This window comes from Mus caroli, chromosome 6, assembly GCF_900094665.2.
Source record: "Mus caroli chromosome 6, CAROLI_EIJ_v1.1, whole genome shotgun sequence".
NCBI classification, from domain to species: Eukaryota; Metazoa; Chordata; class Mammalia; order Rodentia; family Muridae; genus Mus; species Mus caroli.
Window position 1 is genome coordinate 70,001,300 of NC_034575.1, and position 22,431 is coordinate 70,023,730.

General features: G+C 44.1%; 1 protein-coding gene and 1 non-coding gene across 2 annotated transcripts in view; both read right to left on the bottom strand.

Moving 5' to 3' along the window:
• Dnah6 (dynein axonemal heavy chain 6) overlaps positions 1-22,431 on the bottom strand; it is a 195,330-nt gene that overhangs the window by 99,746 nt on the left and 73,153 nt on the right. Inside the window, exons 27-37 of the mRNA XM_021164519.1 lie at positions 21,722-21,847; positions 21,481-21,636; positions 20,834-20,995; positions 20,036-20,173; positions 16,261-16,428; positions 13,336-13,484; positions 11,169-11,276; positions 6,758-7,313; positions 5,180-5,302; positions 1,910-2,095; positions 1,073-1,216 (exon numbers count right to left, since the gene is read on the bottom strand). Of these exons, the coding sequence (XP_021020178.1) occupies positions 1,073-1,216; positions 1,910-2,095; positions 5,180-5,302; positions 6,758-7,313; positions 11,169-11,276; positions 13,336-13,484; positions 16,261-16,428; positions 20,036-20,173; positions 20,834-20,995; positions 21,481-21,636; positions 21,722-21,847 (2,016 nt within the window). The remainder of the gene's footprint in view (positions 1-1,072; positions 1,217-1,909; positions 2,096-5,179; positions 5,303-6,757; positions 7,314-11,168; positions 11,277-13,335; positions 13,485-16,260; positions 16,429-20,035; positions 20,174-20,833; positions 20,996-21,480; positions 21,637-21,721; positions 21,848-22,431) is intronic.
• LOC115031353 lies at positions 19,061-19,256 on the bottom strand. Its single transcript, XR_003836994.1, has one exon. It is a non-coding gene; the product is annotated as a small nucleolar RNA SNORA73 family (small nucleolar RNA).

The window sequence follows — 22,431 nt, forward strand, 5'->3', positions numbered from 1 at the left end:
AGCGGTTCACAAATATTCTGTGCGGAATGTGCTGTGTTGCATTGGGTGCTACAAGTGCTCGAGGGAAGAGTTAGAGTATGCAAGTGTGTGTGTGTGTGTGTGTGTGTGTGTGTGTGTGTGTGTATAGAGTATTTAGAGTGTGCAGGGGGATGTGTGTAGGGTATTTGCCAACAGTGTTCTATCTGATAGAAGGGACTTGAGCATTCATAGACTTTGGGGTCATGGGGGGAGCATTGGAACCAGTTTTTCCGAGTCAACTATATGCACGTATCAATTTTCATACAATCATATCCATGCATTGATATTTTGAAAATCCACAAGAACTGGTATTGCCAATTTCAGTCTAATAACATGAGGTACATTTGAATTTTTCTTCCATCTTTACAAGTCTTTCTGTGGTGGTGAGGAATCTAGTTGCTATAACACATTTGCTCAATGTTGGGATGTATAAAAAGTAGCTCCCAAGGCAATAACTGACCAACTGTGAAAATACGCCTGCTAATTAGGACTCAGAAGTCATCTGCAGTGCAGGAGTTTACAGACTGTTTACACCTTATTAACATCAAATGTCTGGGAAAGTACACTGAAAGATTGCTTGTTTATTTGTTTGTTTTTAATTTTAATGCAGTAGATGTTACTAGTGGCTGCCAGAGAAGAGTAACTTAAAAATCCTTACAATGAATAAGACTAAAGCTTTTAGCAGGGCGTGGTGGCACACGCCTTTAATCCCAGCACTTGGGAGGCAGAGGCAGGCGGATTTCTGAGTTCGAGATCAGCCTGGTCTACAAAGTGAGTTCCAGGACAGCCAGGGCTATACAGAGAAACCCTGTCTCACAAAACCAGAAAAAAAAAAAAGACTAAAGCTCTTAAACTTGCTGCTTTTCCTGTTCATGTATTCCTTTTTATTGTATTAATCCAAACCTTTGAGCTTATTTATTAAACAAACCTTTTTTGTTTGTTTGTTTAGTTGCATGGGAATTACTCTTCTGTTTAGGAAACATAAAGGTCTTAAAGTTATACTCGTACATTTTAAGGACTTTAAATGATGATGTCACCTCCATTTAGTCCTTACCCTGGCATCAGGATTATCGTCGAATTGTGTTCTAATAAACGTATCAAAAGAATCCCAGTAATTTTCAGTTAAGTTTCCACCCAAAGACCACAAGTAACAGAACACAAAAGTCTGGCACAGTACAGTGTTCAGCTTCATTTGCTCCTGAAAGTATAAAGAGAAACAGTGTAAATATCTTACTTCCTGACGGAAGGCAACCCCTAAGCTGTAAAGTTTGGGACCTTTGTTTATTTTAACTGGGCATAAAGAGCATTCTATTTAGTGATTCACAAAGTAGCGTTTCCTTAGTTTTATGATGGAAAATGATGAAAGATGAGCGACAGACATGAGTAGGAATCACAGCCCAGGGTTGACTTTCAGCTGTGCATGGTAGCTCACTTTATACCTGCATGAGTGTCTTCGAACAGATTAAGCAGACCTAGATAGACCACAGGGGTAATAGAGGTTGAGTACAAGAATACGCCATAGACTCTCTGGTGTCCCTTCTAACTTTTAGTCTAATTGAAGTCTTTAGTCTCGCAAAATTAAATTAAAAATCATATGGTCAAATTGCAGAAAATTTAGTTTTTATTGGCAAAGAATCTCATGGAACAAGGTGTTTTTTGTAGGTTTATACTAATAAAAAGCCTTTATGCAGGGCTGGAGAGACGGTTCAATAGGCAAGAGAACTTAAGCACGACAAACTAAGCTTGATCTCTGAACCCTTGGTGGGAAGAGAACCAATTCCCAAAAGCTGTCCTCTGATCTTCACATGTGCACCATAGCATTTACACAGCAACACACACACACACACACACACACGAACACACAATTTAAAAACAAAATGAAACGTCATACCATTGACAAGATATTTCCATCTTTGCTGCCGAGCAGCAGAGACTCCAGCAGGCAGCAGAGTGTGGTCACTTTGCTGATGTCCACCTGTGGGATAGCTTGGGTGCACTTTTTGTTTACAAAATGCAACCCATCATCAACATAACGATTGAAAAGATTCAATAAATATTCTTGGACTTCGTCATTCAGCTGAAAATGAACAAATAATGTTCTAGTAAATTCTTACTGAAGGTTAAACATATCATTAAATTTAGAGTGTTTTTAAAACCCATCTATCTGGTGTATTCAGAGGCTTTTAGATCAAAGGGTTTCAGCATCACACCACCTGAAACAAAGTCCATGGAAGCCCACCGCTTAACAGGATGCACAGAGGACATGCCAGGTAGTGGGAAGGCCCTGCATTTCTTGGTTTGCTAATGAGTTCAGAGATTTCACTTTGTAACTAATTCTGAAAGTACCAGTGCGCGTGCTCCACTCCACTGTCTGTTGAGAGTCTTTGACAGCTAAGAACAACAAAAGAGAGTAAGAGAGAAGGCAACATTTCAACATCTCAGCAAAGTGGGAGGGATGATTTCCAAAGACTTAAAAGCCAGTTCAACCCCTTATTATTCAGTACTGTGCTGGCAGTTGAAGCTACTCTGACAGGACAGTAAGATTTGCGGGTTAGAGCAGGAGATGTAGGGGCTGAGAGATGGAGCAGGGGTCAAAAGCACACGCTACTTTTGAGTTTGGTTCTTGCTTGTTAGAAGGCTTACAACTGCCTATAACTCTAGCTCCAAGGCATCTGATGTCCCTCTGACTGTACATGTGCACATGTGCATGCATGCCTGTGTGCACGCACACACACATATTCACACACACACACACGCACATACACATACACATCTACATACATACCTACAAATGTATCTACCTACTACCTACATACACATATAAAATACCAAACCAAACCCTTAAATCTAAAATAATAATAATAGTAATAATAATTATTATTATTATTTAAAGGAAAGGAAAAAGTAAAGCTATATTCAAAGATGGCAAGATTATCTATGTATAACATCTCCTCAAACTGATAAAATAAGACTAGAATCTAAGAAGCAATTACACAAAAAAGTTTTAGGTCACTTAGGTCACAGGCTAATAAATAAGGAAGACAATTACTTCTTTATATACTAGCATGCACAATTGGAATTAACAATCAAAACAAAACACAATTCCATCATATTAACAAGTGGGTTTCTAGATGTGACCTTAAGACCATGATACGTGAAAAAATTTGATATTGGTCCTCATTAAAATCAAAAGCTTCTGGAGACTGGGGAGGAGGGGCAGCAGCTAGGAGCACTACCTGCTCTTGGGGAGGACCTGGGCTTCATTCTTAGAACCTACATGGTGGTTCACAGCCACCTGTAATTCCAGTTCCGTGGAACCTGACAACCTCTTCTGACTTCTGTGGACTCCAGGCATGCATGTGCTACCCAGACATGCGTGCAGGCAAAACATGCATGTGCTACCCAGACATGCGTGCAGGCAAAACACCACACATGTAAAATAAGTAAATCTTTGTTTTAAAGAAACCGCCTGCTCTGTCAAAGACACTGTTAGGAGGAGGTTGAAAACTGAAAGATAATATCATCTGGAGAGATACTAGAGTACTGGTAAGATACCAAGAAGCCACAGCCTAGGAGGAAACAGTTCCAGAAGATATACTTTGGCAAAGTATTTGTAAAGGAGTTGTATCCAAGTGTACCAAGACTTCTCCCTCTACCCTCCAACTCATAGGGCTGCATATATTCTGGTCTAGGCTGGCCTTAAACTAACTTGATATGCAGCTGCTCTACTCTTGATATCAGCAATAAAACAAACAAACAAACAACCCAACCAACCCCAGCCAAGTAATGGGCAAAATTGTGCCCTAGTACATAGCTTAGCAAAGATGGCACACAGGTACGAACCAGCACATAAAAGCATGCTTGAGAATCTGCAGACTGAAACAAAACCCTGCTGTGCCTGCGCACTAAGCTGAATAGAGCCCAAAGCACAAAAGTTCCAAATGATGGTAAGTATTTAAGGAACGGGAGCTCTCCTCCACTGCTGGTATACGTACAAGATGGCATAGCCACTGTGGAAGACAAGCTGGAGATTTCTCACAAAGTCAAATATACACATCTGATCTAGAAACTATACTTCTATATATTTACCCAAACTCATCAAAATTTTAAGGGAAAAAATGCACACTAGTGTCTGTAGCAGTTCAAGCTGCAGGCATCCAAAATGTCTTTTAGAAGGTAAATGGATAAGTGAACCATGTTGTGTCCATATGATGACATATTCTTACTCAATATTAAAAAGAAAATGAGATGTCAATCCATGAAAGACACGAGGTTCCTTAAGTGCACTTTGCTAAGTTAAAAAAAAAAATCTAGCTCTAGGAGGTTGTATACTATGATCCCGACTATGGCCTCTGGGAAACGAGGAACCGTAGGGGTAGCAGAAGAGAACATTGATTACTAGGCAGAGGCATGGAAGCATGAAGCAGCAGAGAACTGAGGAGCTGCAGGACAAGGAAGGGAAGCACTGTAATGGTGGACACATGACTTTAGGTGTTATAAAAAGAAAAATCAAGCCATGCACTGTACAATGCAGAGTGAACCTTTCTGTAGGCCCCATACTCCAGCTAATAACAGTGCATTGGTATTGGCACAGTGACTATAAAAGGTCTATCACATCATTGTAAGCTGTTATAAATGACATCTTACACCTTACACCTGTGAGGTGACAATGTGTCCCGCACTCATGATCAGGGCAGGAGATAAACAGGCTTTCCCTCTGGCTCTCAGAGGTGTTAGAGGCTCCTAACCCCGAAAATCCAATCAGTGTCTGAATTTAAATATTCTTTCTTTATTGTGATTTCCTCTGATGATCTACCAGGATGTCTGCAAAGTTCACTGTCTCAACCTGTTCTGTGCTTTTTGGAGGGGCGGAGGCATCGAGGCTGGAGGGAGGACCTCTTGTTGGTATTTAAGAGGAGTTAGTTTATAGAGAGGCTGGGTAGAGAGGGCAGGAGGTAGAGGGACGGCGCTGTCAGGCAAGGGAGTGTATGACAGACTTATGGGTGTGTTCCTGAAGAATTCAGGGATTTGCAGACAAGCCGAAAGCACGGCATTCCTCTAATCTCACATGCCACTAGAGTGATTCACATTTGTGCACTGCAGGGCAATGAGAGCCCCAACAGATGCAGGGAGACTTGAGAAGACATGCAGCTGCGCTTACTTTTTTAGACATGGCGCTCATCCACGTTTTAACATAAGGCATCCACTTGAGTTCTTCGGGATCCACGAACACCATTCCACATCGGCTGACCGTGGCAGGAGAGGCCACCCTGAGGTCTTGCACCTAAAGTTGAACAGCTAATAGGTTATTTTCATATCCCTTCAACTTTAGCACTAATGAATCTCTCTCTCTCTGCTCTCTCTCGCTTTTCAAGACAGGATTTCTCTGTATAGCCCTGGCTGTCCTGAAACTCACTCTGTAGACTACACTCTTAAAGTGTGATCTAGCGTGGAAAGGGAGAGCGTGGAGAAGAGTGGAAGAGCAGTATGCAATTGGAAAACAAACACAAGTTAGGTGAAGGTTTAAAATAGAACACATTATCAGTCTTTCTGTGTCTGTGTCTCTGTCTGCCTCTATCTCTCTGTCTGTCTGTCCATCTGTCCATCCATCTGTCTTTGTCTCTGTCTGCCTCTATTTCTGTCTGTCCATCCATCTGTCTGTCTCTGTCTCTGTCTCTCTGTCTCTTTCTGTCTCTCTCTCTCTCACGAGACCCACCAGCCTCTCTACCTTCCAATTGCTGGATAATTACGATAGTGTGGTGTGCCCCACCACACTAGCGTATTATCTAATTCTTTAGTTTTTGTTGTTTTTTTTTATATTATCTACTTCTTTTTTTTAATTAGGGATTTATTTCATTTACATTTCCAATGCTATCCCAAAAGTCCCCCACACGCTCCCTCACCCACTCCCCTACCCACCCACTCCCACTTCTTGGCCCTGGTGTTCCCCTGTACTGAGGCATATAAAGTTTGCACAACCAAGGGGTCGCTCTTTCCACTGATGGTTGACTAGGCCATCTTTTGATACATATGCAGCTAGAGACACGAGCTCCGGGGGGTACTGGTTAGTTCATAATGTTCCACCTATAGGGTTGCAGATCCCTTTAGCTCCTTGGGTACTTTCTCTAGCTCCTCCATTGGGGGCCCTGTGATCCATCTTATAGCTGACTGTGAGCATCCACTTCTGTGTTTGCTAGGCCCCGGCGTAGTCTCACAAGAGACAGCTATATCAGGGTATATGGTACATGATAGTCATGGTCTTCCCCCTTTCATTCACCATTTTTGTATCCTAACATCTAGAAACATACATGGTGCACAGCAGATAGTCTACATATCTGACGGACAGCAAGATTACAGGTGATATTTTCTGTGAATTTTTGCAGCTGTGTTTGACTCTCATCCTTCTCACAAAGAGAAGGTCGTGCCCAGTCCCGGCATAGCAGAATGGATCACAGTATTTCTACCTAGAAATTTAAGTTATGCAAGCCACATACATATCTGTCTCCAAAACAAAGCAAGTGAAACTAGAAGCAATTCTACTTCTATTTTATAGAGAAATGGGAACATAGGACAGGTGTTGTCCACTTATCACAGGATAATTTAATAAGTCCTCAGCAAGTAAATAAAATACCTCCACAGATAAATGATAAAAACAGTATGCCACCGTTGGGTGCTGTGTTTTTGATCCTGATGTGTCAACTCAGTGACTGTTTCACTTCCCAGCAAGGCATGCATTTACCTCAAAAAGCATGTGGATCTGAGGTGTGAGCTTAATCCTTTCGCTGTTAGCCAGGCACAGCATCTTGTTGTCGTCCAACACCGTATTCATATTTTCAATCCAAAGAGCGTCCACTGGCCCATCACTGATTATCCATTTATGGTCTTCTGAAGTATCGTTCACAGCCGCTCGGACACTTAGTGCCATCAAACCATCCTTCCATTCCAAGGTCACATTATTGACTTCCCCATATAATTCTCCCATTGTGATCGATTTGGGGTTAAGAACATAGGTTTTTACCGGCTGATAAAAAGGATTGTCTGTGTTGAGCTTTTCCAGATTCCCTAAGGTTTCCGCTAATACTTGGTAAACTGTGGTCTTGCCACCTCCCGTTGGTCCTACTAACATAACGCCGTGTCTCACCAGCATCGTTTCATACAGCTGTATCACCTTTTTGACCATACATAACTCAGGCTGAAGGTTCTGGTTAATCATGACCTCCACAATTGTTGACTGCAAAATACCATAGTCATGTTCTGGGATTTGGACTCCAGGAAAAAGATCAGATATGATCCCACTGACAAAACAGAAATGACAGGTTAGGAGCCCCCAGCCATCCCTGCCTTCCCATACTTGTCATAGAAACTGAATAGTCTGCTGATCATTCAAAGCACAGGTCTGTCCTGGGCTGTGCCAGGAGCCACCCCTTTTCCTGAACTCTTGTGTGATCTCAGTTTCTGTATTTCAGACCAGTGTTTTTTTTTGTTTTGTTTTTGTTTTTGTTTTTGTTTTCTGCACAGCAGGACTTCCTTAAGGATGAAAAATAGGATTTATTTCTATCTGGCTCACATGGCGTGGTAGGATAGTATCAAACACCCAACTGATGAATTTATCAATACATTGAAATTTTTCATTTCAATGTTTCCTCGAAGCAGTAAATGTGCTTATAACCCTATGTAGATATTGGGAAAAATAATATGGAAGCTAACATAGAAATTTAATAGGAGCTTTGGCAGACAGTTATTGAGTTACTCCATTTCAACTCTTTTTGTACATAGGTGTTTGTACATAAGTATTTGTACATAGGTGTGTATATATTTTAGGAAGCTTTTAGAGTAGTAGGCTTACATATGGCTTTTCCAAAAGGTCTGTTGTGCTGGTTATCCATCTCTCCATCCCTCCTCCTCTACCCTGTTCTCACTCCTACCCCATTAACCCTTCCTGATCGGGTTGCTTACCCTTTATACCACTGTGTTCCCACTCTCCTCTCTTGAAAGCCTCCCCCACTATGGCCGTTTACTAACTTTGCCATGGACCATGCTCCAGTGCAAGGCTAACACCCAAGAGTATATATTGGCAACACAAATGGGACTTAGAGGTTTAAAAAAAAAGACATAAAATTAGTTGGGCAGCATGAGGGAGGGAACCTGGGAGGAGTTGGGGAGGAGGGTGACTGATCAAAATCCACTGGATGAAACTTCAAAAGACAAAGCAAATCTTGCAAAGGAAATAGAAAATGAAGGAAGGAAGAAAGGAAGAGATGTGCAAATTCTGGAAAATAGTTGAAAAGAGCTAAGCATGTGGGAAGAAAGAGGCAGAGTCACCATTGCACAACAGACACACAGATATATTGGAGATGCACACATATGTATGCATGATATGAAAGCCTAAGTAAACTGTTAGCAGTGGTTCTCAACCTGTGGGTTGCAACTCCTTTGGGGGGGGTGAGGGTCACACATCAGATATTCTGCATATCAGATACTTACATTACGATTCATAATGGCAGCAAAATTGTAGTTATGAATTAATAAAGTGACAACAAAAATAACTAACTGTATGGCTGGGGGGTCACCACAACATGAGGAACTATCTTAACGCATTGGGAAGGTTGAGAATGGCTGGTTTAGAGAAACAGAGAAGACTACAGGAGGGGGAAGGGAGATGGAGAGGGCAGAGAGCCATGGGGGATGTGCTCAGCACGTAATATAGACTAGGATGAAAATGCACCTATGTAGCACATAGGCACATAGTACCGTGGACAGTGCAGATTTCAAAGAAGAAATGTTTAACGTTATAATAGAAGATATTTTCCTATTTCCCTGAATGAAGACACACAGTGGCAAAAGCACAGAGGGACGTGAAAGGGATGCGCTTTGCACACTGTGCTAAGGGGGTCTTTCTCCGAAGACAGGGAGCTTACAACTATAAAACGGTGATAAGGTAAACAGTAAATCTAAATAGGCAAAAAAGTGAACTTCAGTGGGACAGAAGGCTTCCTCCATACACGTACCAAGCAAATGACAGCCCATCCCTGTAATCCCAGGGCTCAGGAAGCTGTGGCAGGAGGATCCTAAGTGTAAGGCCAGCCTGGGCTACATAGTAAGACCCTGTCTCAGTCCCCTCCTCTTCCATAAGAGTGAATGGGAGACTTAAAAAGATAGCCCCATTGTTTATATCGGGCCAAGGGTTTGAGTTCCTACAAACGTAAGTAAAGGAGCGTCATGGGAAAATCATCTAAGAATAGCAAAATGACACTTGCAGACTCAGGCAACTGAATACCTGCAGAGGCACACATTCTTCTGTCCTTGGCCGCTCTTTACTTTTGAGGGGAAATCAGTATTTTCCTAAAATCATTTGTGTAACTGTAAAAGGCCAAAGCTTTTTTGGAGTCAACTGGATGGAATCCATTTAAATTAAACATTTGCAAGATGGCTCAGCAAGTAATGTGCTTGTTTGGATCCCTGGGACCAATGTCAAAGGCCTGGGTAGCAATGCACACCTGTAACCCAGTACCAGGAGAGTAAGTGGGCAGAGACAGACAGATTCCTGAAGTTCATTGGCTATTGAGCCTAACCAAATCAATGAGCTTCAGGTTCAGTGAGAGACTGTGCCTCAAAAAACAAAGGTGGAAAACAGTTGAGGAAGACAGCACACACGCATGTATGCACATGTATACACACACACACACATACATATGTACCCACACAAACACACAGAGACATACACAGACAAACAGACACACACACACATATGCACACACTGAGAACCTGCTTCAAGGGTTGTCTCCAACAGAAACATAATAACTTTGTGAAGATATATGCATGGAAAATAATATCCAAATATCAAAACCAAGACAATGAAATTAACAGCAGACCATTAATTCATTCAGTTACAATAGTCTGGAAATCTTGACTGCTGAGCTCAAGTGTATTGCAGTGTAACTGTGCAGAGGGGATGAGTGGAGAGGAGAGGATGGGCTGGCTGTATGTTCCCACCTGCCATAGTTACATAATATCCCAAGCCCACAAACCGGAAAACGGCACAAGCACGGTGCCAAGTATGGAGAGGATAGTGAAATAAACAGAAGAGCTGAAAGGATGGCCTTTGGAGGAAGGCAAGGAAGTGGTGATTTCTATCTTATTTTTAAAAGTATATATGCATATAACTTGGAGAAACATAATATTACATGAATTTTAAAAAGAACTATTAAAGCAGTCATTTTATATTAAATTCAAATCTAAGGATCAGGAATTTGTAACCAAATGTCAATTTGTAAAATGATACAATTTGGTGATCAATATTTTGGAAAAAACCCCCACCCCCAACAAAAGGTGATTAGAATAGTGTTGTTTAGTCTACGCTTTTGCTGTTAAGAGTTGAGGTTCATATTGCCAGGCTGGCTTTCGACCCCTGAGCTTCCTGGCCCCTCCCACGTGGTGGCTCACAGGCAAGTCTGTCCCCCATGACTGTTTCTCAGAGGGATGTGCAGATGTCCAGAGGAGCTGGGCTTGCTTCTTTCCCTCGGGATAGCCAGGCCCCTTGGGCACAGGGCTAGACTAGAGAGAGGGAGGCTTAGCACGGTGCAGGTGGGCGCAGGCGGGAGCTTGGCTGGCTGTTGAGTGCTAGGGCAAAGAACACACACACCCCTGGGAACAGAGAACTGGCTCAGTTCAGTAGGGAGAAAGGAGGGTTATTTATGCCCCTAGGGAGGTGGCCATGGTCCCTGGGGCAAGGCTTGTGTGGCAGTGTACAATTAATTGGCCAGTTGAGGGGTGTTGAAAGAGGCTTCACCTGCATACGCAGGGGCTGTAGGGTGTGTGTGTGTGTGTGTGTGTGTGTGTGTGTGTGTGAACCTTATAAGGTCAAACAAGGAGTGAAGCCTGATAATTGTCAGGGTATTAAATTCTTACTAGGGTTGATGATGGAAGAGCAGATTTTATGGCGCCAGGTTGGGAGAGTGGAGGAAGCCAACTCCTGTCACCCTCACCTGAAGTATCCAGAGTTGAAGCTCTCCTTGATCTTCTTCCATAACTCTGGGCCATCATAGTCCCACAAAATGCATTGGTTTTAAAGACATAAGAAGCCCCTGAGTGGTATCTTTTTCCCTTTATATGGGTTCTAATGCTTGACACCATGGGCCCTGGGAACTGACCTGAACAGGAGAGCATCGTCTGTTAAGAATTTTGGCAAGTTGGAGTCTCGCAACGCTCTGATCAGAACCACATCTTCACTGAGGTCTGGGTTCTCTCTTTTTAGAGACCTAAATTCAAGAGAGTTAAGAAGACACTGAGAGAATGTAAGACAAGGTGGAATGTTCTAGGCCTGTGGGTCAGGGACTCACAGGGACTCACTCGGGGACTGAGATTTCTGCTAAGGACTTGACCTGCATGTTGATTGACTCTATCACTGCACGGGGACAAGTCCTTCATTCTCTATAAAGCCTAGAGAAGAGTGACAGGGACATTTTCTCAAATACCCTCCTCTACAGATCTAGACTCTGTCCTATCTGAATTTAGAGCCCTGTGAGTGTATCACAACGGCTCACACCCCTGTCACTTTCTGTCCCCTCTGTCTAGAATGCCCTGCCTTTCTCTTTTACCTGCTCTTAAAAAAATACTTCCTTTATTTTATTTTTGAGTGTGTTTATGTATCCATGAAGGCCAAAAGGGGGTTGTGAAACCCATTGGAGCTCGGAGTTACAGATAGCAGTGAGATGCTCAGTATGGGTGGTGGGTGCTGAGAATCAAACTCTGGAAGAGCAGAAAGTACTCAACTGTTGAGCCATCTCTCCAATCCTATCTTCTCTTATTCTCCATTCGAAAGAGTTACCCTCTTCTCTCTAAAGCTGCTAGTCTAGTTTGTCTTTCTCTGCAGTAACCTTCAGGCACAGTCCTGTGGTGGCCTTGGCACATCACGTAGATCGATGACTGTCTTACACATCAGGATGCAGTTGTGCTCTCTGAATGCAAATGGATCTGAACATGTCGGATCCCTGTGTGTTACTCTGTGATGCTGTACAGAAGAGACGTGCTGGATCTGGTGGGCCAAAGTAAGGGATAGAGAGTAGGGATGGTAGTGCCAAGCTTAAAGAGCCAGGGATCCTGGATGGACTGAACTGGGCTCAATGAGTCCTGCTCTGAGAGGAAGAGCTTAAAAGAACAGATTACATTTTAGGCCCTGGGCAAGTCAGGGACCAAGGATGTGCTAGGTTCAGGTAGTCATGAAGGGGAAAGATGGAACCTGAAATGAGAGTCTCCTTTCCTAGAGCTTAAAAGTCACCTTAGTTTTGAACTTGAACCCTTGCTGGGAAGACGAAGAGTCTGGCATAATCGTGGACTGAGAAAAAACAACCAAGTCCCTTTTAACCCTTGAGGCCGTTTCAGGCAACATGGGGTTCACCTTCCAGCATGCACATAACAGAATGTGAGCCTTTGAGTCAGCCTGACAGCGACCAAGGCTTTTTAAAAATAGATTCTATTTTTGACTGTTGCATATGGAATACATGGGGTTATCTGTGAGTGAGTGAGTGAGTGAGTGAGTGAGTGAGTGAGTGAGTGAGTGCTGTGCCCATGGAGGTCAGAAGAGGGAGTAAGATTCCCCAGAACTGGAATTATAGATGACGGTAAGCCTTCTGACACAGCTGTTGGGACCCTCTGGAGCAGCAAATGCCCTTAATTGCTGAGTTGTTTCTCCAGCTGTGGTAATGGCTCTTGTTCTCTGAAACCCAATGCACGTGAGGAGCTCTGGAGAAATGCAAGTTAGTTAGGTAGAGCCCAGTTGGGCTCACAGTGACACAAGTTGGGTCACACAAGTGACAAAACAGCAGCCCCGTGCTTATTAGTCTCTTAACTTTCATCAGACATTGCTTTCAAAGCCCGTGAGAGTCACCTACTTACACTTGATTACGTGATTAAAGTTTCACTCTTCTCTCTCTCTCTCTCTCACCCCTCTCTGCCTGCCTGCCTGCCTGCCTGTCTCTCTGTCTATCTCTGTCTTTCTCCAAGTCTGTGTGTCTGTGTGTCTGTTGACGGGTAATCACATTACATGGGACTAGAGGACAACCTTGGATGTCATGCCTCAGGAGCCATCCACCTTGGTGTGTAAGGCAAGGTCTCTCACTGGCCTGAAGCTTACCAGTTCAGAAGCACTGCCTGGTCAGTGGGCTCAGGGATTTGCCTGTCTCTGCCTCCTCAGCACCGCAACTGCTTGCAAGCATGCACAGCCATGCTTGGCTTTCTTACATGGCCTCTCAGGATGGAACTCATATCCGCATGGCCACGCACTTTCCTGACTGAGCAATCTCCCCTTAGGTTTCTTACCCAGCCATGACCAGTACAGACTTGACGGCCCTCATGCCAAAGTCATAGTGGTCCTGCTGTGATAGCTGCTCGCTGCAGAGCTTGTACATCTGTGTCATCTTCCTTGCGAGTATTTTACTTGACTCAAATCCTTCAGAATACAGAATCACCTAGGAGAGACAACAAGATACAGTGTTTTCCATTGTGTTGTCTGCAAAATATCAGCTGGCTACAGACGTACCTGCCATCTACCCTGGCAGTGCACCTTTCCATTGCTTAGCGAGGAGACAGAAAGATTCAAGAGTGTTGTAGTGATATGACCAGCTAATGAACACTCCTGCACCCCTGTTACCTCTGTTGTACCCCTAAACTGTGAACCAAAGTAAACCTGTCTGACTTGAGTTGTTTTTTATCAGATGTGTTGTAATGGTAATGAGAAAGAGTAAGGGTATGATGAAAAGAGTGCTCTGTGTCCCAGGAAGTGACAAACGGTGTTCAGGGATGCTTGAGTGTGATTCTTCTGTCTCTACAGATGGTGATGGAGCCTTGGGGACACTTTGGCTTGAGGAGCAACTTGAGGTTGAATGGTGGTGTAAACTCTGAACACAAAAGCAAGAATCAGGCTTCTCTAGGCTGAGGAGAGCTACTCTGCTGGGGTGGAATTGCTGCTTTGGCCTCTTTAGCCAAGGCCACCTAAACAAAGGTTTTTCAGATCCCCTCCATCCCAGAGAGCTACTGCCTCCGTTTACATTTATTTATTTATTTATTTATTTATTTATTTAGTGGGGGTGGGGCGTGGGTATGCATCATTTCATGCCTGTGGAAATCACAAGGATGGAATTCGGGTTTTCAGGGTGGCAAGTACCTTTAGCTGCTGAGCCATTTTGTGGCCTGAATCTTAGTGTCTTCCACAGCAGAGGCAGGAGTGGAGTCTTCCTTCTGTCCATCATGCCCGGGTATCATATTTATCACACCCATAATGGGTGAGCTCAGAAGCAGGGTTTACACTGTGTGTATAACCCACTCAGTGCTTTCTGCTTTCTCTGGGGCCCTTCCACTGCCGATTTCACAGTGCTCTGTACACTGTAGGTGACTGTGTGAGAAACACTCTATGCTGCCAGTTCATTTTCCAAGGTGCCTCCAGCCAGTTTCAGTCCAGACACAAGAGCCCTGCAGGAGTCTGCTAAGCTATGTACCCCAAGCTCCAAGTTTAGAATAGAAAATTATTGACAGCTAATCTTGCCTAATGACTTGGAGATGTGACGTGCAACAAGGTCACATACCCCATAAGCTTAAGAGGTAGGAAGGAAGATAAGCTCAGACAGGACTTTTGTTCAGAATAAGACAAATGTAAGCAGCAGAGGGAAGACAAGGCCTAGACAGTGTGTAAGATCAATTTCTCCTGATTCCTCGGCCACAGAGAAAAAGGACGGGGCTTCTGTTAGGGAGATGTCCTCTGCACTACTACATCCACAGGAGAAACAGACCTTTCTGAACGAACTAATCAAGCATTATGCTAATTCAAGTAGAAATTCTTCTAGAGTTGGTCTGGTTTAGCCTTAATCAATTCCTTTTACTTCAGGCAAAAGATTCTTTAATAATTCAAAGGAATCTATTAGCCGCAGGAGTAATGGGTTCTTTCCGAGAAATTCCATTCTAAAAGGGGGCATGTCCATCAGTATAAACACAGCACAGAGCTCAAGGGAGCTTTTGGAGTTCCGCAAAGGAGCCCAGTGTTTTGGTCTTGGCGCCAGACAGATGAATGTCTGTGCAAACATTTCCTCGTGTCTTTATGAACTGTGTGTACTTTCTTGTATATAAAGTGTACCTTAACTGAAAGTGCTTTGAGAAACACATGTAAAGTTTATACACATAGATTCTTAGCTAGAATGAAAGACAAAGAACATTGAAACAAAAAGATTCCTTGATAGATATAGAAATGATAAACAATCATAATTTATTAATGACTACTGGTTTTTCTTCAAACAGCTTCAAACTATTATTAATATTCAAATGATTAATACAGCTTTGACTCAACACTACTTCTTCCTATTTTATTCCTTTTTTTGAGAGGATGTCTCACTCTGTTGTGATTTTGAACTCACAGTAATCCTTCTGTCTCAGCCTTCTGAGTATTGGGATTACAGGCATGAGGCACCAGACTGGGCTTCAATACTTCTTGACTCTAATTAAATTTATATCCAAAGAGAAATGAGGATAATGCTGCCTTTTTAGAACCAATCTAGACATTTTAACTCCTAGAGATGAACTGATTAAACCCCAGTAGATGGGTTAATTACTGGGGCTCATTGGTTCATTCCATTTTTAGGGATCGGTTATATTCTATAAAGCAGCTGAGGCATTCTGGATATTGGCAGTAAGACTGAAAACTAAATATGCATGCAGAATGAAGCAGTCTCTGTTTACTCAGGGTGAGTAATGATTGCTTGGATGCTTAGAAAGTAAGATGGTGACAACTGTCCACTTCTTACACTCTTAGGATCGCCTGGGAAGAGAATCTCAATGAGGAATTGTCTGCATCAGGTTGGCCTGTGGTTGTGGCTATGGGGAATTGTGTTGATTGCTGAGGGGCAAGACCTGTCCACTGTGGGCAGCACCACTCCCTGCATTTGGTTCCTGGACCGAGTGTTTATGTGTGCTGACTATAAGTAAGCAAGCATACACTCGTTTCTCTCTGCTCTTGCCAGGTGGATGTGACTCACAGGTTTAAGTTCCTGCCCCCTTATCAGGTTTGACGGACTGCATTCTGAAATTACTAGCCAAAATAAATCCTTTCTCTCCTGAGTTGCTTTGGGTTGAGGCATTTCATCCCAGTAACAAAAATGAAACTAGGAAGTAAAAGGAGTTTCTGTCTTGAGAGAATTAGAAGGCAAATAAAACAAACTGCATAAAACCTTGCTTTGTTAGGGTCTGAAGTTCACTCACCTCTGCAATCAGCGCATAATTGGGAACCATCATAGCCATCGGTCTGAACAGGGCCTTCAGGTTGTCCGGCAGTTCCGTTCTGCCTGCGTAGCCAGGATTCATGGTGATGAAAGCCGCGCAGGTCATAACGAGCTTGATTTCCCGTCCCTCAAACATGAATCTGGAGAGCTGTTGGGGGAGGTGGGGAGAGGGTAAATGAACACCTCTGCTGTGGGACGGAGGAAGCTTTCTCTTGATCTGCCTGTGTCCTGTCTCCTCTGGGTTCAGTGTTCACTGCTCTTTGCCCCCGGCCTTGCCTTGCCCAGGTTCTGTGCTCCTTCCTGACCCAGTTCTGCAAGCCTCTGGTCTCACCATCTGCTGAACTCGTCAGTCTACCTTCTCCACTCCTACTTTCTGGGACTCCCCAGAGAAATTTCAGCCTAGTTGTAATCTTGAGCGCGGGGGGGCGGTGGGGTGGGGTGGGGCTCTCTGCCACAGCATGACTCCCTTGCTTTCATTTAACAGTAGATGATTATTGAACACCGGTTGCAGGTTGAAGCCCTGGGTCACCCAGGGGATACAGAGATGAAGGATGCTCATGCTTGAGGCCTGTTCTGTGCAGCCAGACCTGGACGCTCTGACCATCTCATGTGGCAGATGAAACAGTGGTGTGTGTGTGTGCGTGCACACACTCATGCAGGGATCAGCTAGGCTCCTGGAGACCTGAAGCATGAGGAGGGGCGTTTTGAGTTGATAATTGGACAGTTTTTCAGGCAAGGGGAGCAAACATAATAAAGAACAGAGCACATTCAGGGAACAGGCAGAAACCCACTTTGCTAAAGGGTAACAACAAAGTTCAGATGATAGCATAGCTAGGTCTGGCGCTGTGTGTGAATGGGAAATGTCCCCCTTATGCTCTTTGTTGGAACAGACTTCCTAACTGGTGGTGCTGTTTCAGAAAGCTGTCAAACTTGGAGGGGGCAGCTCCTCATTGGAAGAAGTGAATCACTAGAGGTAGGCCTTGAGGTTCTGTACTCTGGCCTAGTTCCTGTCTGCTTTCTATTTCCTGACTGTCCAGTTACCTCAGGCTCCCAGCACTGTACCTTCATTACCAGGTCTTAGCCTCTAAGCCTTTACTTCTATCCCTTCTCCATCACGATGGACTGCATCCTTAACTGTCAGCCACAATAAAGCCCTCTTCTCTAAAGTTGCTCCTAGTCAGGCATTTTTCATGACACGGAGAAAATTATGAGTCCACTGGGTTCTGAAAACCAGGGTTCTTGCACTCTAAGCTAAAGAATTGCCCCTTTGTCTCATTGCTTGTGGGGGGAAAAAGGACTTGAGAGTGATGGAGTTGAGGTGACCATGGACAGTTTGGGCAAACTACAGACTGGGATATGTGTGAGAATCATCATGAGAGAGACAAGAGCCAGAATCTGAGAATGACGGGCTCCCAGCAGATGCAATTCACACCATCCAGTGATACTTTAGATTCTGGGCTGATCCTAAAGAGACAAGGCAGAGATGAAGCCATGTTCTGAGTTGGGCCACTGGATGAAAGTGCTGTGCTAGGCCTGGGACTGTAGGGCTCCTGGCATGCTCAAACCCAGGGGATCTCAGAGATTTGAGCCAGTAAGAGTGGAGCTGCCTCTCCCAGCCTCCAGTGCCTGCTCTGGAATGCTTAACCATGACCACCAACTGAGAGGACCGCAGGCCCTCAGTCACAGAGCATAGAACCTGGAGTTCTCCTCCATACTAATTAGGCATCTAGATGAATCCTTCAGCCAATGATCTTGGTTTCCTGGATATTCTCATGCCCTTCCCCCTAAAAGTATACAATCCCTGGTTCACCCCAAATGAAGCATATGCATCCACATTCCCTCCCAATACAGCAATACAAACAAATGAGAATCCTCTCAGAGGCTGCTTCATTAAAGATCACCACCGGGAAGGCCTTTGCTTAAAGGAGCCATGACACTAAGACTCCCAAAGAAGGCCTTTCTCTTCTTCTGCCCCTCTGGCACTTGCCCCCATTGGACCAGATCTTGGCTGATTAGGGCTCCACTTTCCCCCTCCTGCCTGGTGGGGAAACATGGACTGCAGACCCCCATTTCTGATCTTCTCTCTGAGCTGCTGAACTGGTGGTGCCCAGACACTGCCAGTGAAGAGAGGCAGAACCTGGGACCCACAATGAACCCCAAGACCACATGAGACTAAAGAGGAAGAGTCAGGTGGAGCTGAGCCCTGTGTCATTGCCTGGGAAGAAAATGGTGGGTGTTCTGGCTGCTGCAGAATGGATACTTGTACTGTCCAAGACTCTTCATTGGTTTTAGATGGTGTAACCAACTAGAACTATAGAGCTACACTCCAGCTGGGAATGCTTCATGTAGCCTCTGTTCTCTCTGGTTCCTGCCCCCTTTGATCTCCAGATTTGCTCTTGGTGGGTTACTCATCAAGATGGTAATGATTTGCAAAATCTATCTGGATATCCTTGCATTTAATCCACATTTTCACAGAGTAGGTGGGAAACAGGACTGGATGCAGATGATAGGAGTCGCTTGGATTCTGTGTTTCTGTGATACCTGTAAAAATACTTCTCTACTTCTTTGAATTATCTTCACCTGCATCCATCTCCTCCACAAAGGGTTGATGCAAATAAAAATGCACCACAGAGACTGGCTCCCTTAGCCACTCATTAAAAGTCCAGCCTCAACTTTCTTTTCTATAATTCCCTACTTTATAGAGGTCATAAAACAAACAAACAAACAAAACAAAAAACCCTTGACTTTTTTTCTGTTTTTTTTTTAATTAAAATATTTTGAATTGTTTCCTGCATGGTTTGTCTCTTCGGTCATCATGCACAGCACTCAGAAGTCATAGGAACGTGCAGGAGCTGACTTGAAGCCCAGCCTCATCTCCAGCTTTGTGGAAAGGGACTGTAAAGGGACAGAGTCTTTGCTCCCTTATTCCACTAGGATAGAGCCTGGGAGAGTGGCCTGCTGGGGTTTCCATGTTGGACTTAATAACTTTACCAGGGACCCCAGCTTCACAATATCAACCCTATGGATGGAGCCTTACGAAGTGCGGTGTCTTCTGGAAGGGTCTGAGGGAGGAATTAGGGGACTTGTGGCAGTTTAGTTCCCTTGAGGGGATGAGGAAGGTTCTGGTTTGTGAAGGCCAAATTGTGCTGCTCGTTGGTGACCAAACCTAGTCGGTCCATCGTCCATAGCTATTACCTGCCAAATACAAACCCCCTTCTTCAGGAATGGGTGTGTGTTAAGTAGCAGGGTCACTCAGAATCTTCATTTGACCCTCAGATTTTTCCAGTAGTGAGCTCTGAAGAGCTGGCCTGAAGACCTATGGGCTCCTTGGGCTTCCCAGGTTCTCTCCTCTATTTTCCCACCAACACTCTGTAGACCTTGGAAGCCACAAAGAGAGTGGTGTGGCCCAGAAAAGAGGGCATTAAAGAAATAGCAGGTATGTAAATGTCAAATGTCAAAATCAAGAGATGAAAAATGAGGAGGAAAGTGTGTGTGTGTGTGTGTGTGTGTGTGTGTGTGTATTTTGGGGTGGGAAGAAGGGTTTCCCGAGCTCAGGCATTAGGGTCTCTGCATCCCCAGGATCCAGCACAGCGTGTATTTCTTCAATTTGCTTAGACAAGGACTTCATATACCCAAGGAAGTTCTGTGGCATTTACCGATTACTCTGAAACGATCTCCTTCCTAAGGCACTGCTTGCTGAATGCATGACCAATCTGAGAAAGCTACGTTAACAGCCAGCCAGCACGACCTCTCACCTTTGCGGCTTTGGCATTCCTAATGGTGATGAGTTGCTGGGCAATGACCGACAGGACTTCTATGTCAATCCGGTTGAATTCGTCAAAGCAGCACCAGGCCCCTGACTGTGCCAAGCCACTGAAGAAGCGCCCCATCATCTGAAACACAGGCAAAGCTGATCAGCTTCAGGCTGCCTTGCTGGTCTCCTCCAATGTTTACAATCTGGGGCTAAGACACTATCGAAGGGTGGTTTCTGGAATGGTGTTGCCAATGGTCTTCTAGCTACGATGAGCATTGCTCACCAGCACCGAGCACATTTCTACCAAGAGGTCATATCCCTTTGCTTTCTGCTAAGTGGTTTAAATATGATTTTTTTTCTTAAATAAAATAACCTGGAGTGTGTGTTCTCAAGGACTCTTCATTAATAACCTCCACTGAGCTCTGGAAAATATTTACAGGTTCTCAAAAAAAATGTTACACATTGAAGAGACAAACTTGACTGAAAAGACCTTGGAAAATTTCACTAGTGGGAACTTCCATTGCCTCTGAACCACTGTGGCAGGCATGCCCAAGAATGCTGAGAAGAGGGTCTCCATTCATTCTTTTTCTTTTTATAAGAGATTTATTTTTATGTTATGTTATATTTGGTCTGCATTATATATGTGCACCACAGGGATGCTGACCTGCTTTGTTTGTTCATCCTTCTTTAATACCACTCTCTCCTCCGTTCAACCTCACCTCAGTTTCTCCTCATTTAAAGTTGTGTTGCAAATGAAAGCATTTAAGGCTAGTATTCAGATTAAAAACTACAACTGCACCTTGTAGTCCAAACCATCAGAGCAGTTGAAGACCACACACTGGATGGCGAGTGCTTTTGCTAGGTCTTTGGTGGTCTCTGTTTTCCCTGTGCCAGCAGGGCCAGCTGGTGCGCCTCCGAGGTCAAGCTGCAAAGCCCCCATGAGGCAAAGATAGCAGCGATCCTGAAGAAAACAATCAAGTGTTTTTATCGAAGAGAATTGTCTTTAAATACAAGTTCATAGGCCTGATTCATTCATTGGCTAGAAGTGTATGTATGCGTGTGTCAGTGGTCAACATTAGGTGCCTTTCTCAATCACTTTCTCTTACTTTTTAAGCCAGGGTCTCTCACTGATTTGTTAGAGTGGCTGGCCTGTGATCTGCAGGGATCTTCCTGTTTCTGCTTCCCTACACTGTGATTGCAGCCCAGACCTCCATGCCCAGCTTCTTATATGGGTTCTGTGGATCTGATGCCAACTCTTCATGCCTGCATGGCAAGCACTTTCCAGACATCTCCCTGGCCGTGAAAATTTCTAGTGGAAATGTACTCGCAGACTCAGGCACACAAATCAAACAACGCAAATCTTTGCTTTGTAAAGATGTGGTGGCGGTGAAGACTTTCATGATGGCCTGGGCCAGTGTGAGTAAACCTCAGTGCTCAGTAACATACTGTGAGAGGAGTGATGACCAGCCTCGGGCACGCTCCCAAGTACTCGTAGGCATAGGTGTACTGGGACAACGCCATTCTAGCCACACAGTTATCTAGGTCCACGTCCCAGTAATAGCGCAGTTGCCGCTGCCAGTCGAAGGAGTCGGCTGAGTCTACCTGCATCAGTGACAGAAATGATGGATGGGTGAGACATATGGGGTTTGCGTCTTGCTGTGCCATTTTCCTTCAATGAAGCATTTACCTCGGCTTGAACCAGCTCAGAAACTATATCTCTTGCGTGCACATCAATGGTAATCAATGCAGTGATGATGTTTCTGTGTAATTTAGGAAGATTGCCTCGAACTAGTGCGGCCAGGGCATTTAATCTCTACGAAGGAAAGAATTTTGGCAGTGAATTTTCAACCTCAACTTGCAGTGTTTTCATTATTAGATTTAAAGTAGATATGTGATTTAAAACCCATCTAACCGGAAAATTTTATAATTCTGTGACCAAATAATACAACGTTTTAATTCCAATAACACTGCTATGAAGCATAGGTTATCTTTTTCGTATTTAAGATTTAGACACCGTTTTTGCATTGAAGCCAGCTGATGATCAGAGTGGGTCAATGACTGAATGGTTGTCACACAGCTGTGAAATAGCAAAAGTATACCTGAGCGGACATTTGCTTCAGAAAAGCCTCTGGTACATGGTGAAGTCGTTGGGGATAAAGTGTTCTACCTAGAAATTTATCAGACATGGTGGCACATGCCTTTAATCCCAGCACTCAAAGGCAAAGGCATTTCTGGAAATTTGGGGCTATCCTGGTCCAAACAGAGTTCCAGGCCAGACTGGTGGTACTTTTGATTCACGGGGGGCTGGGTGTGGGTGGGTGGGTGTCATTTTCTACTATTGCTAATAAAAAATTTGCAGAGCGTTTTAGCCAGGCCAATGACTAAATAAATACAAAC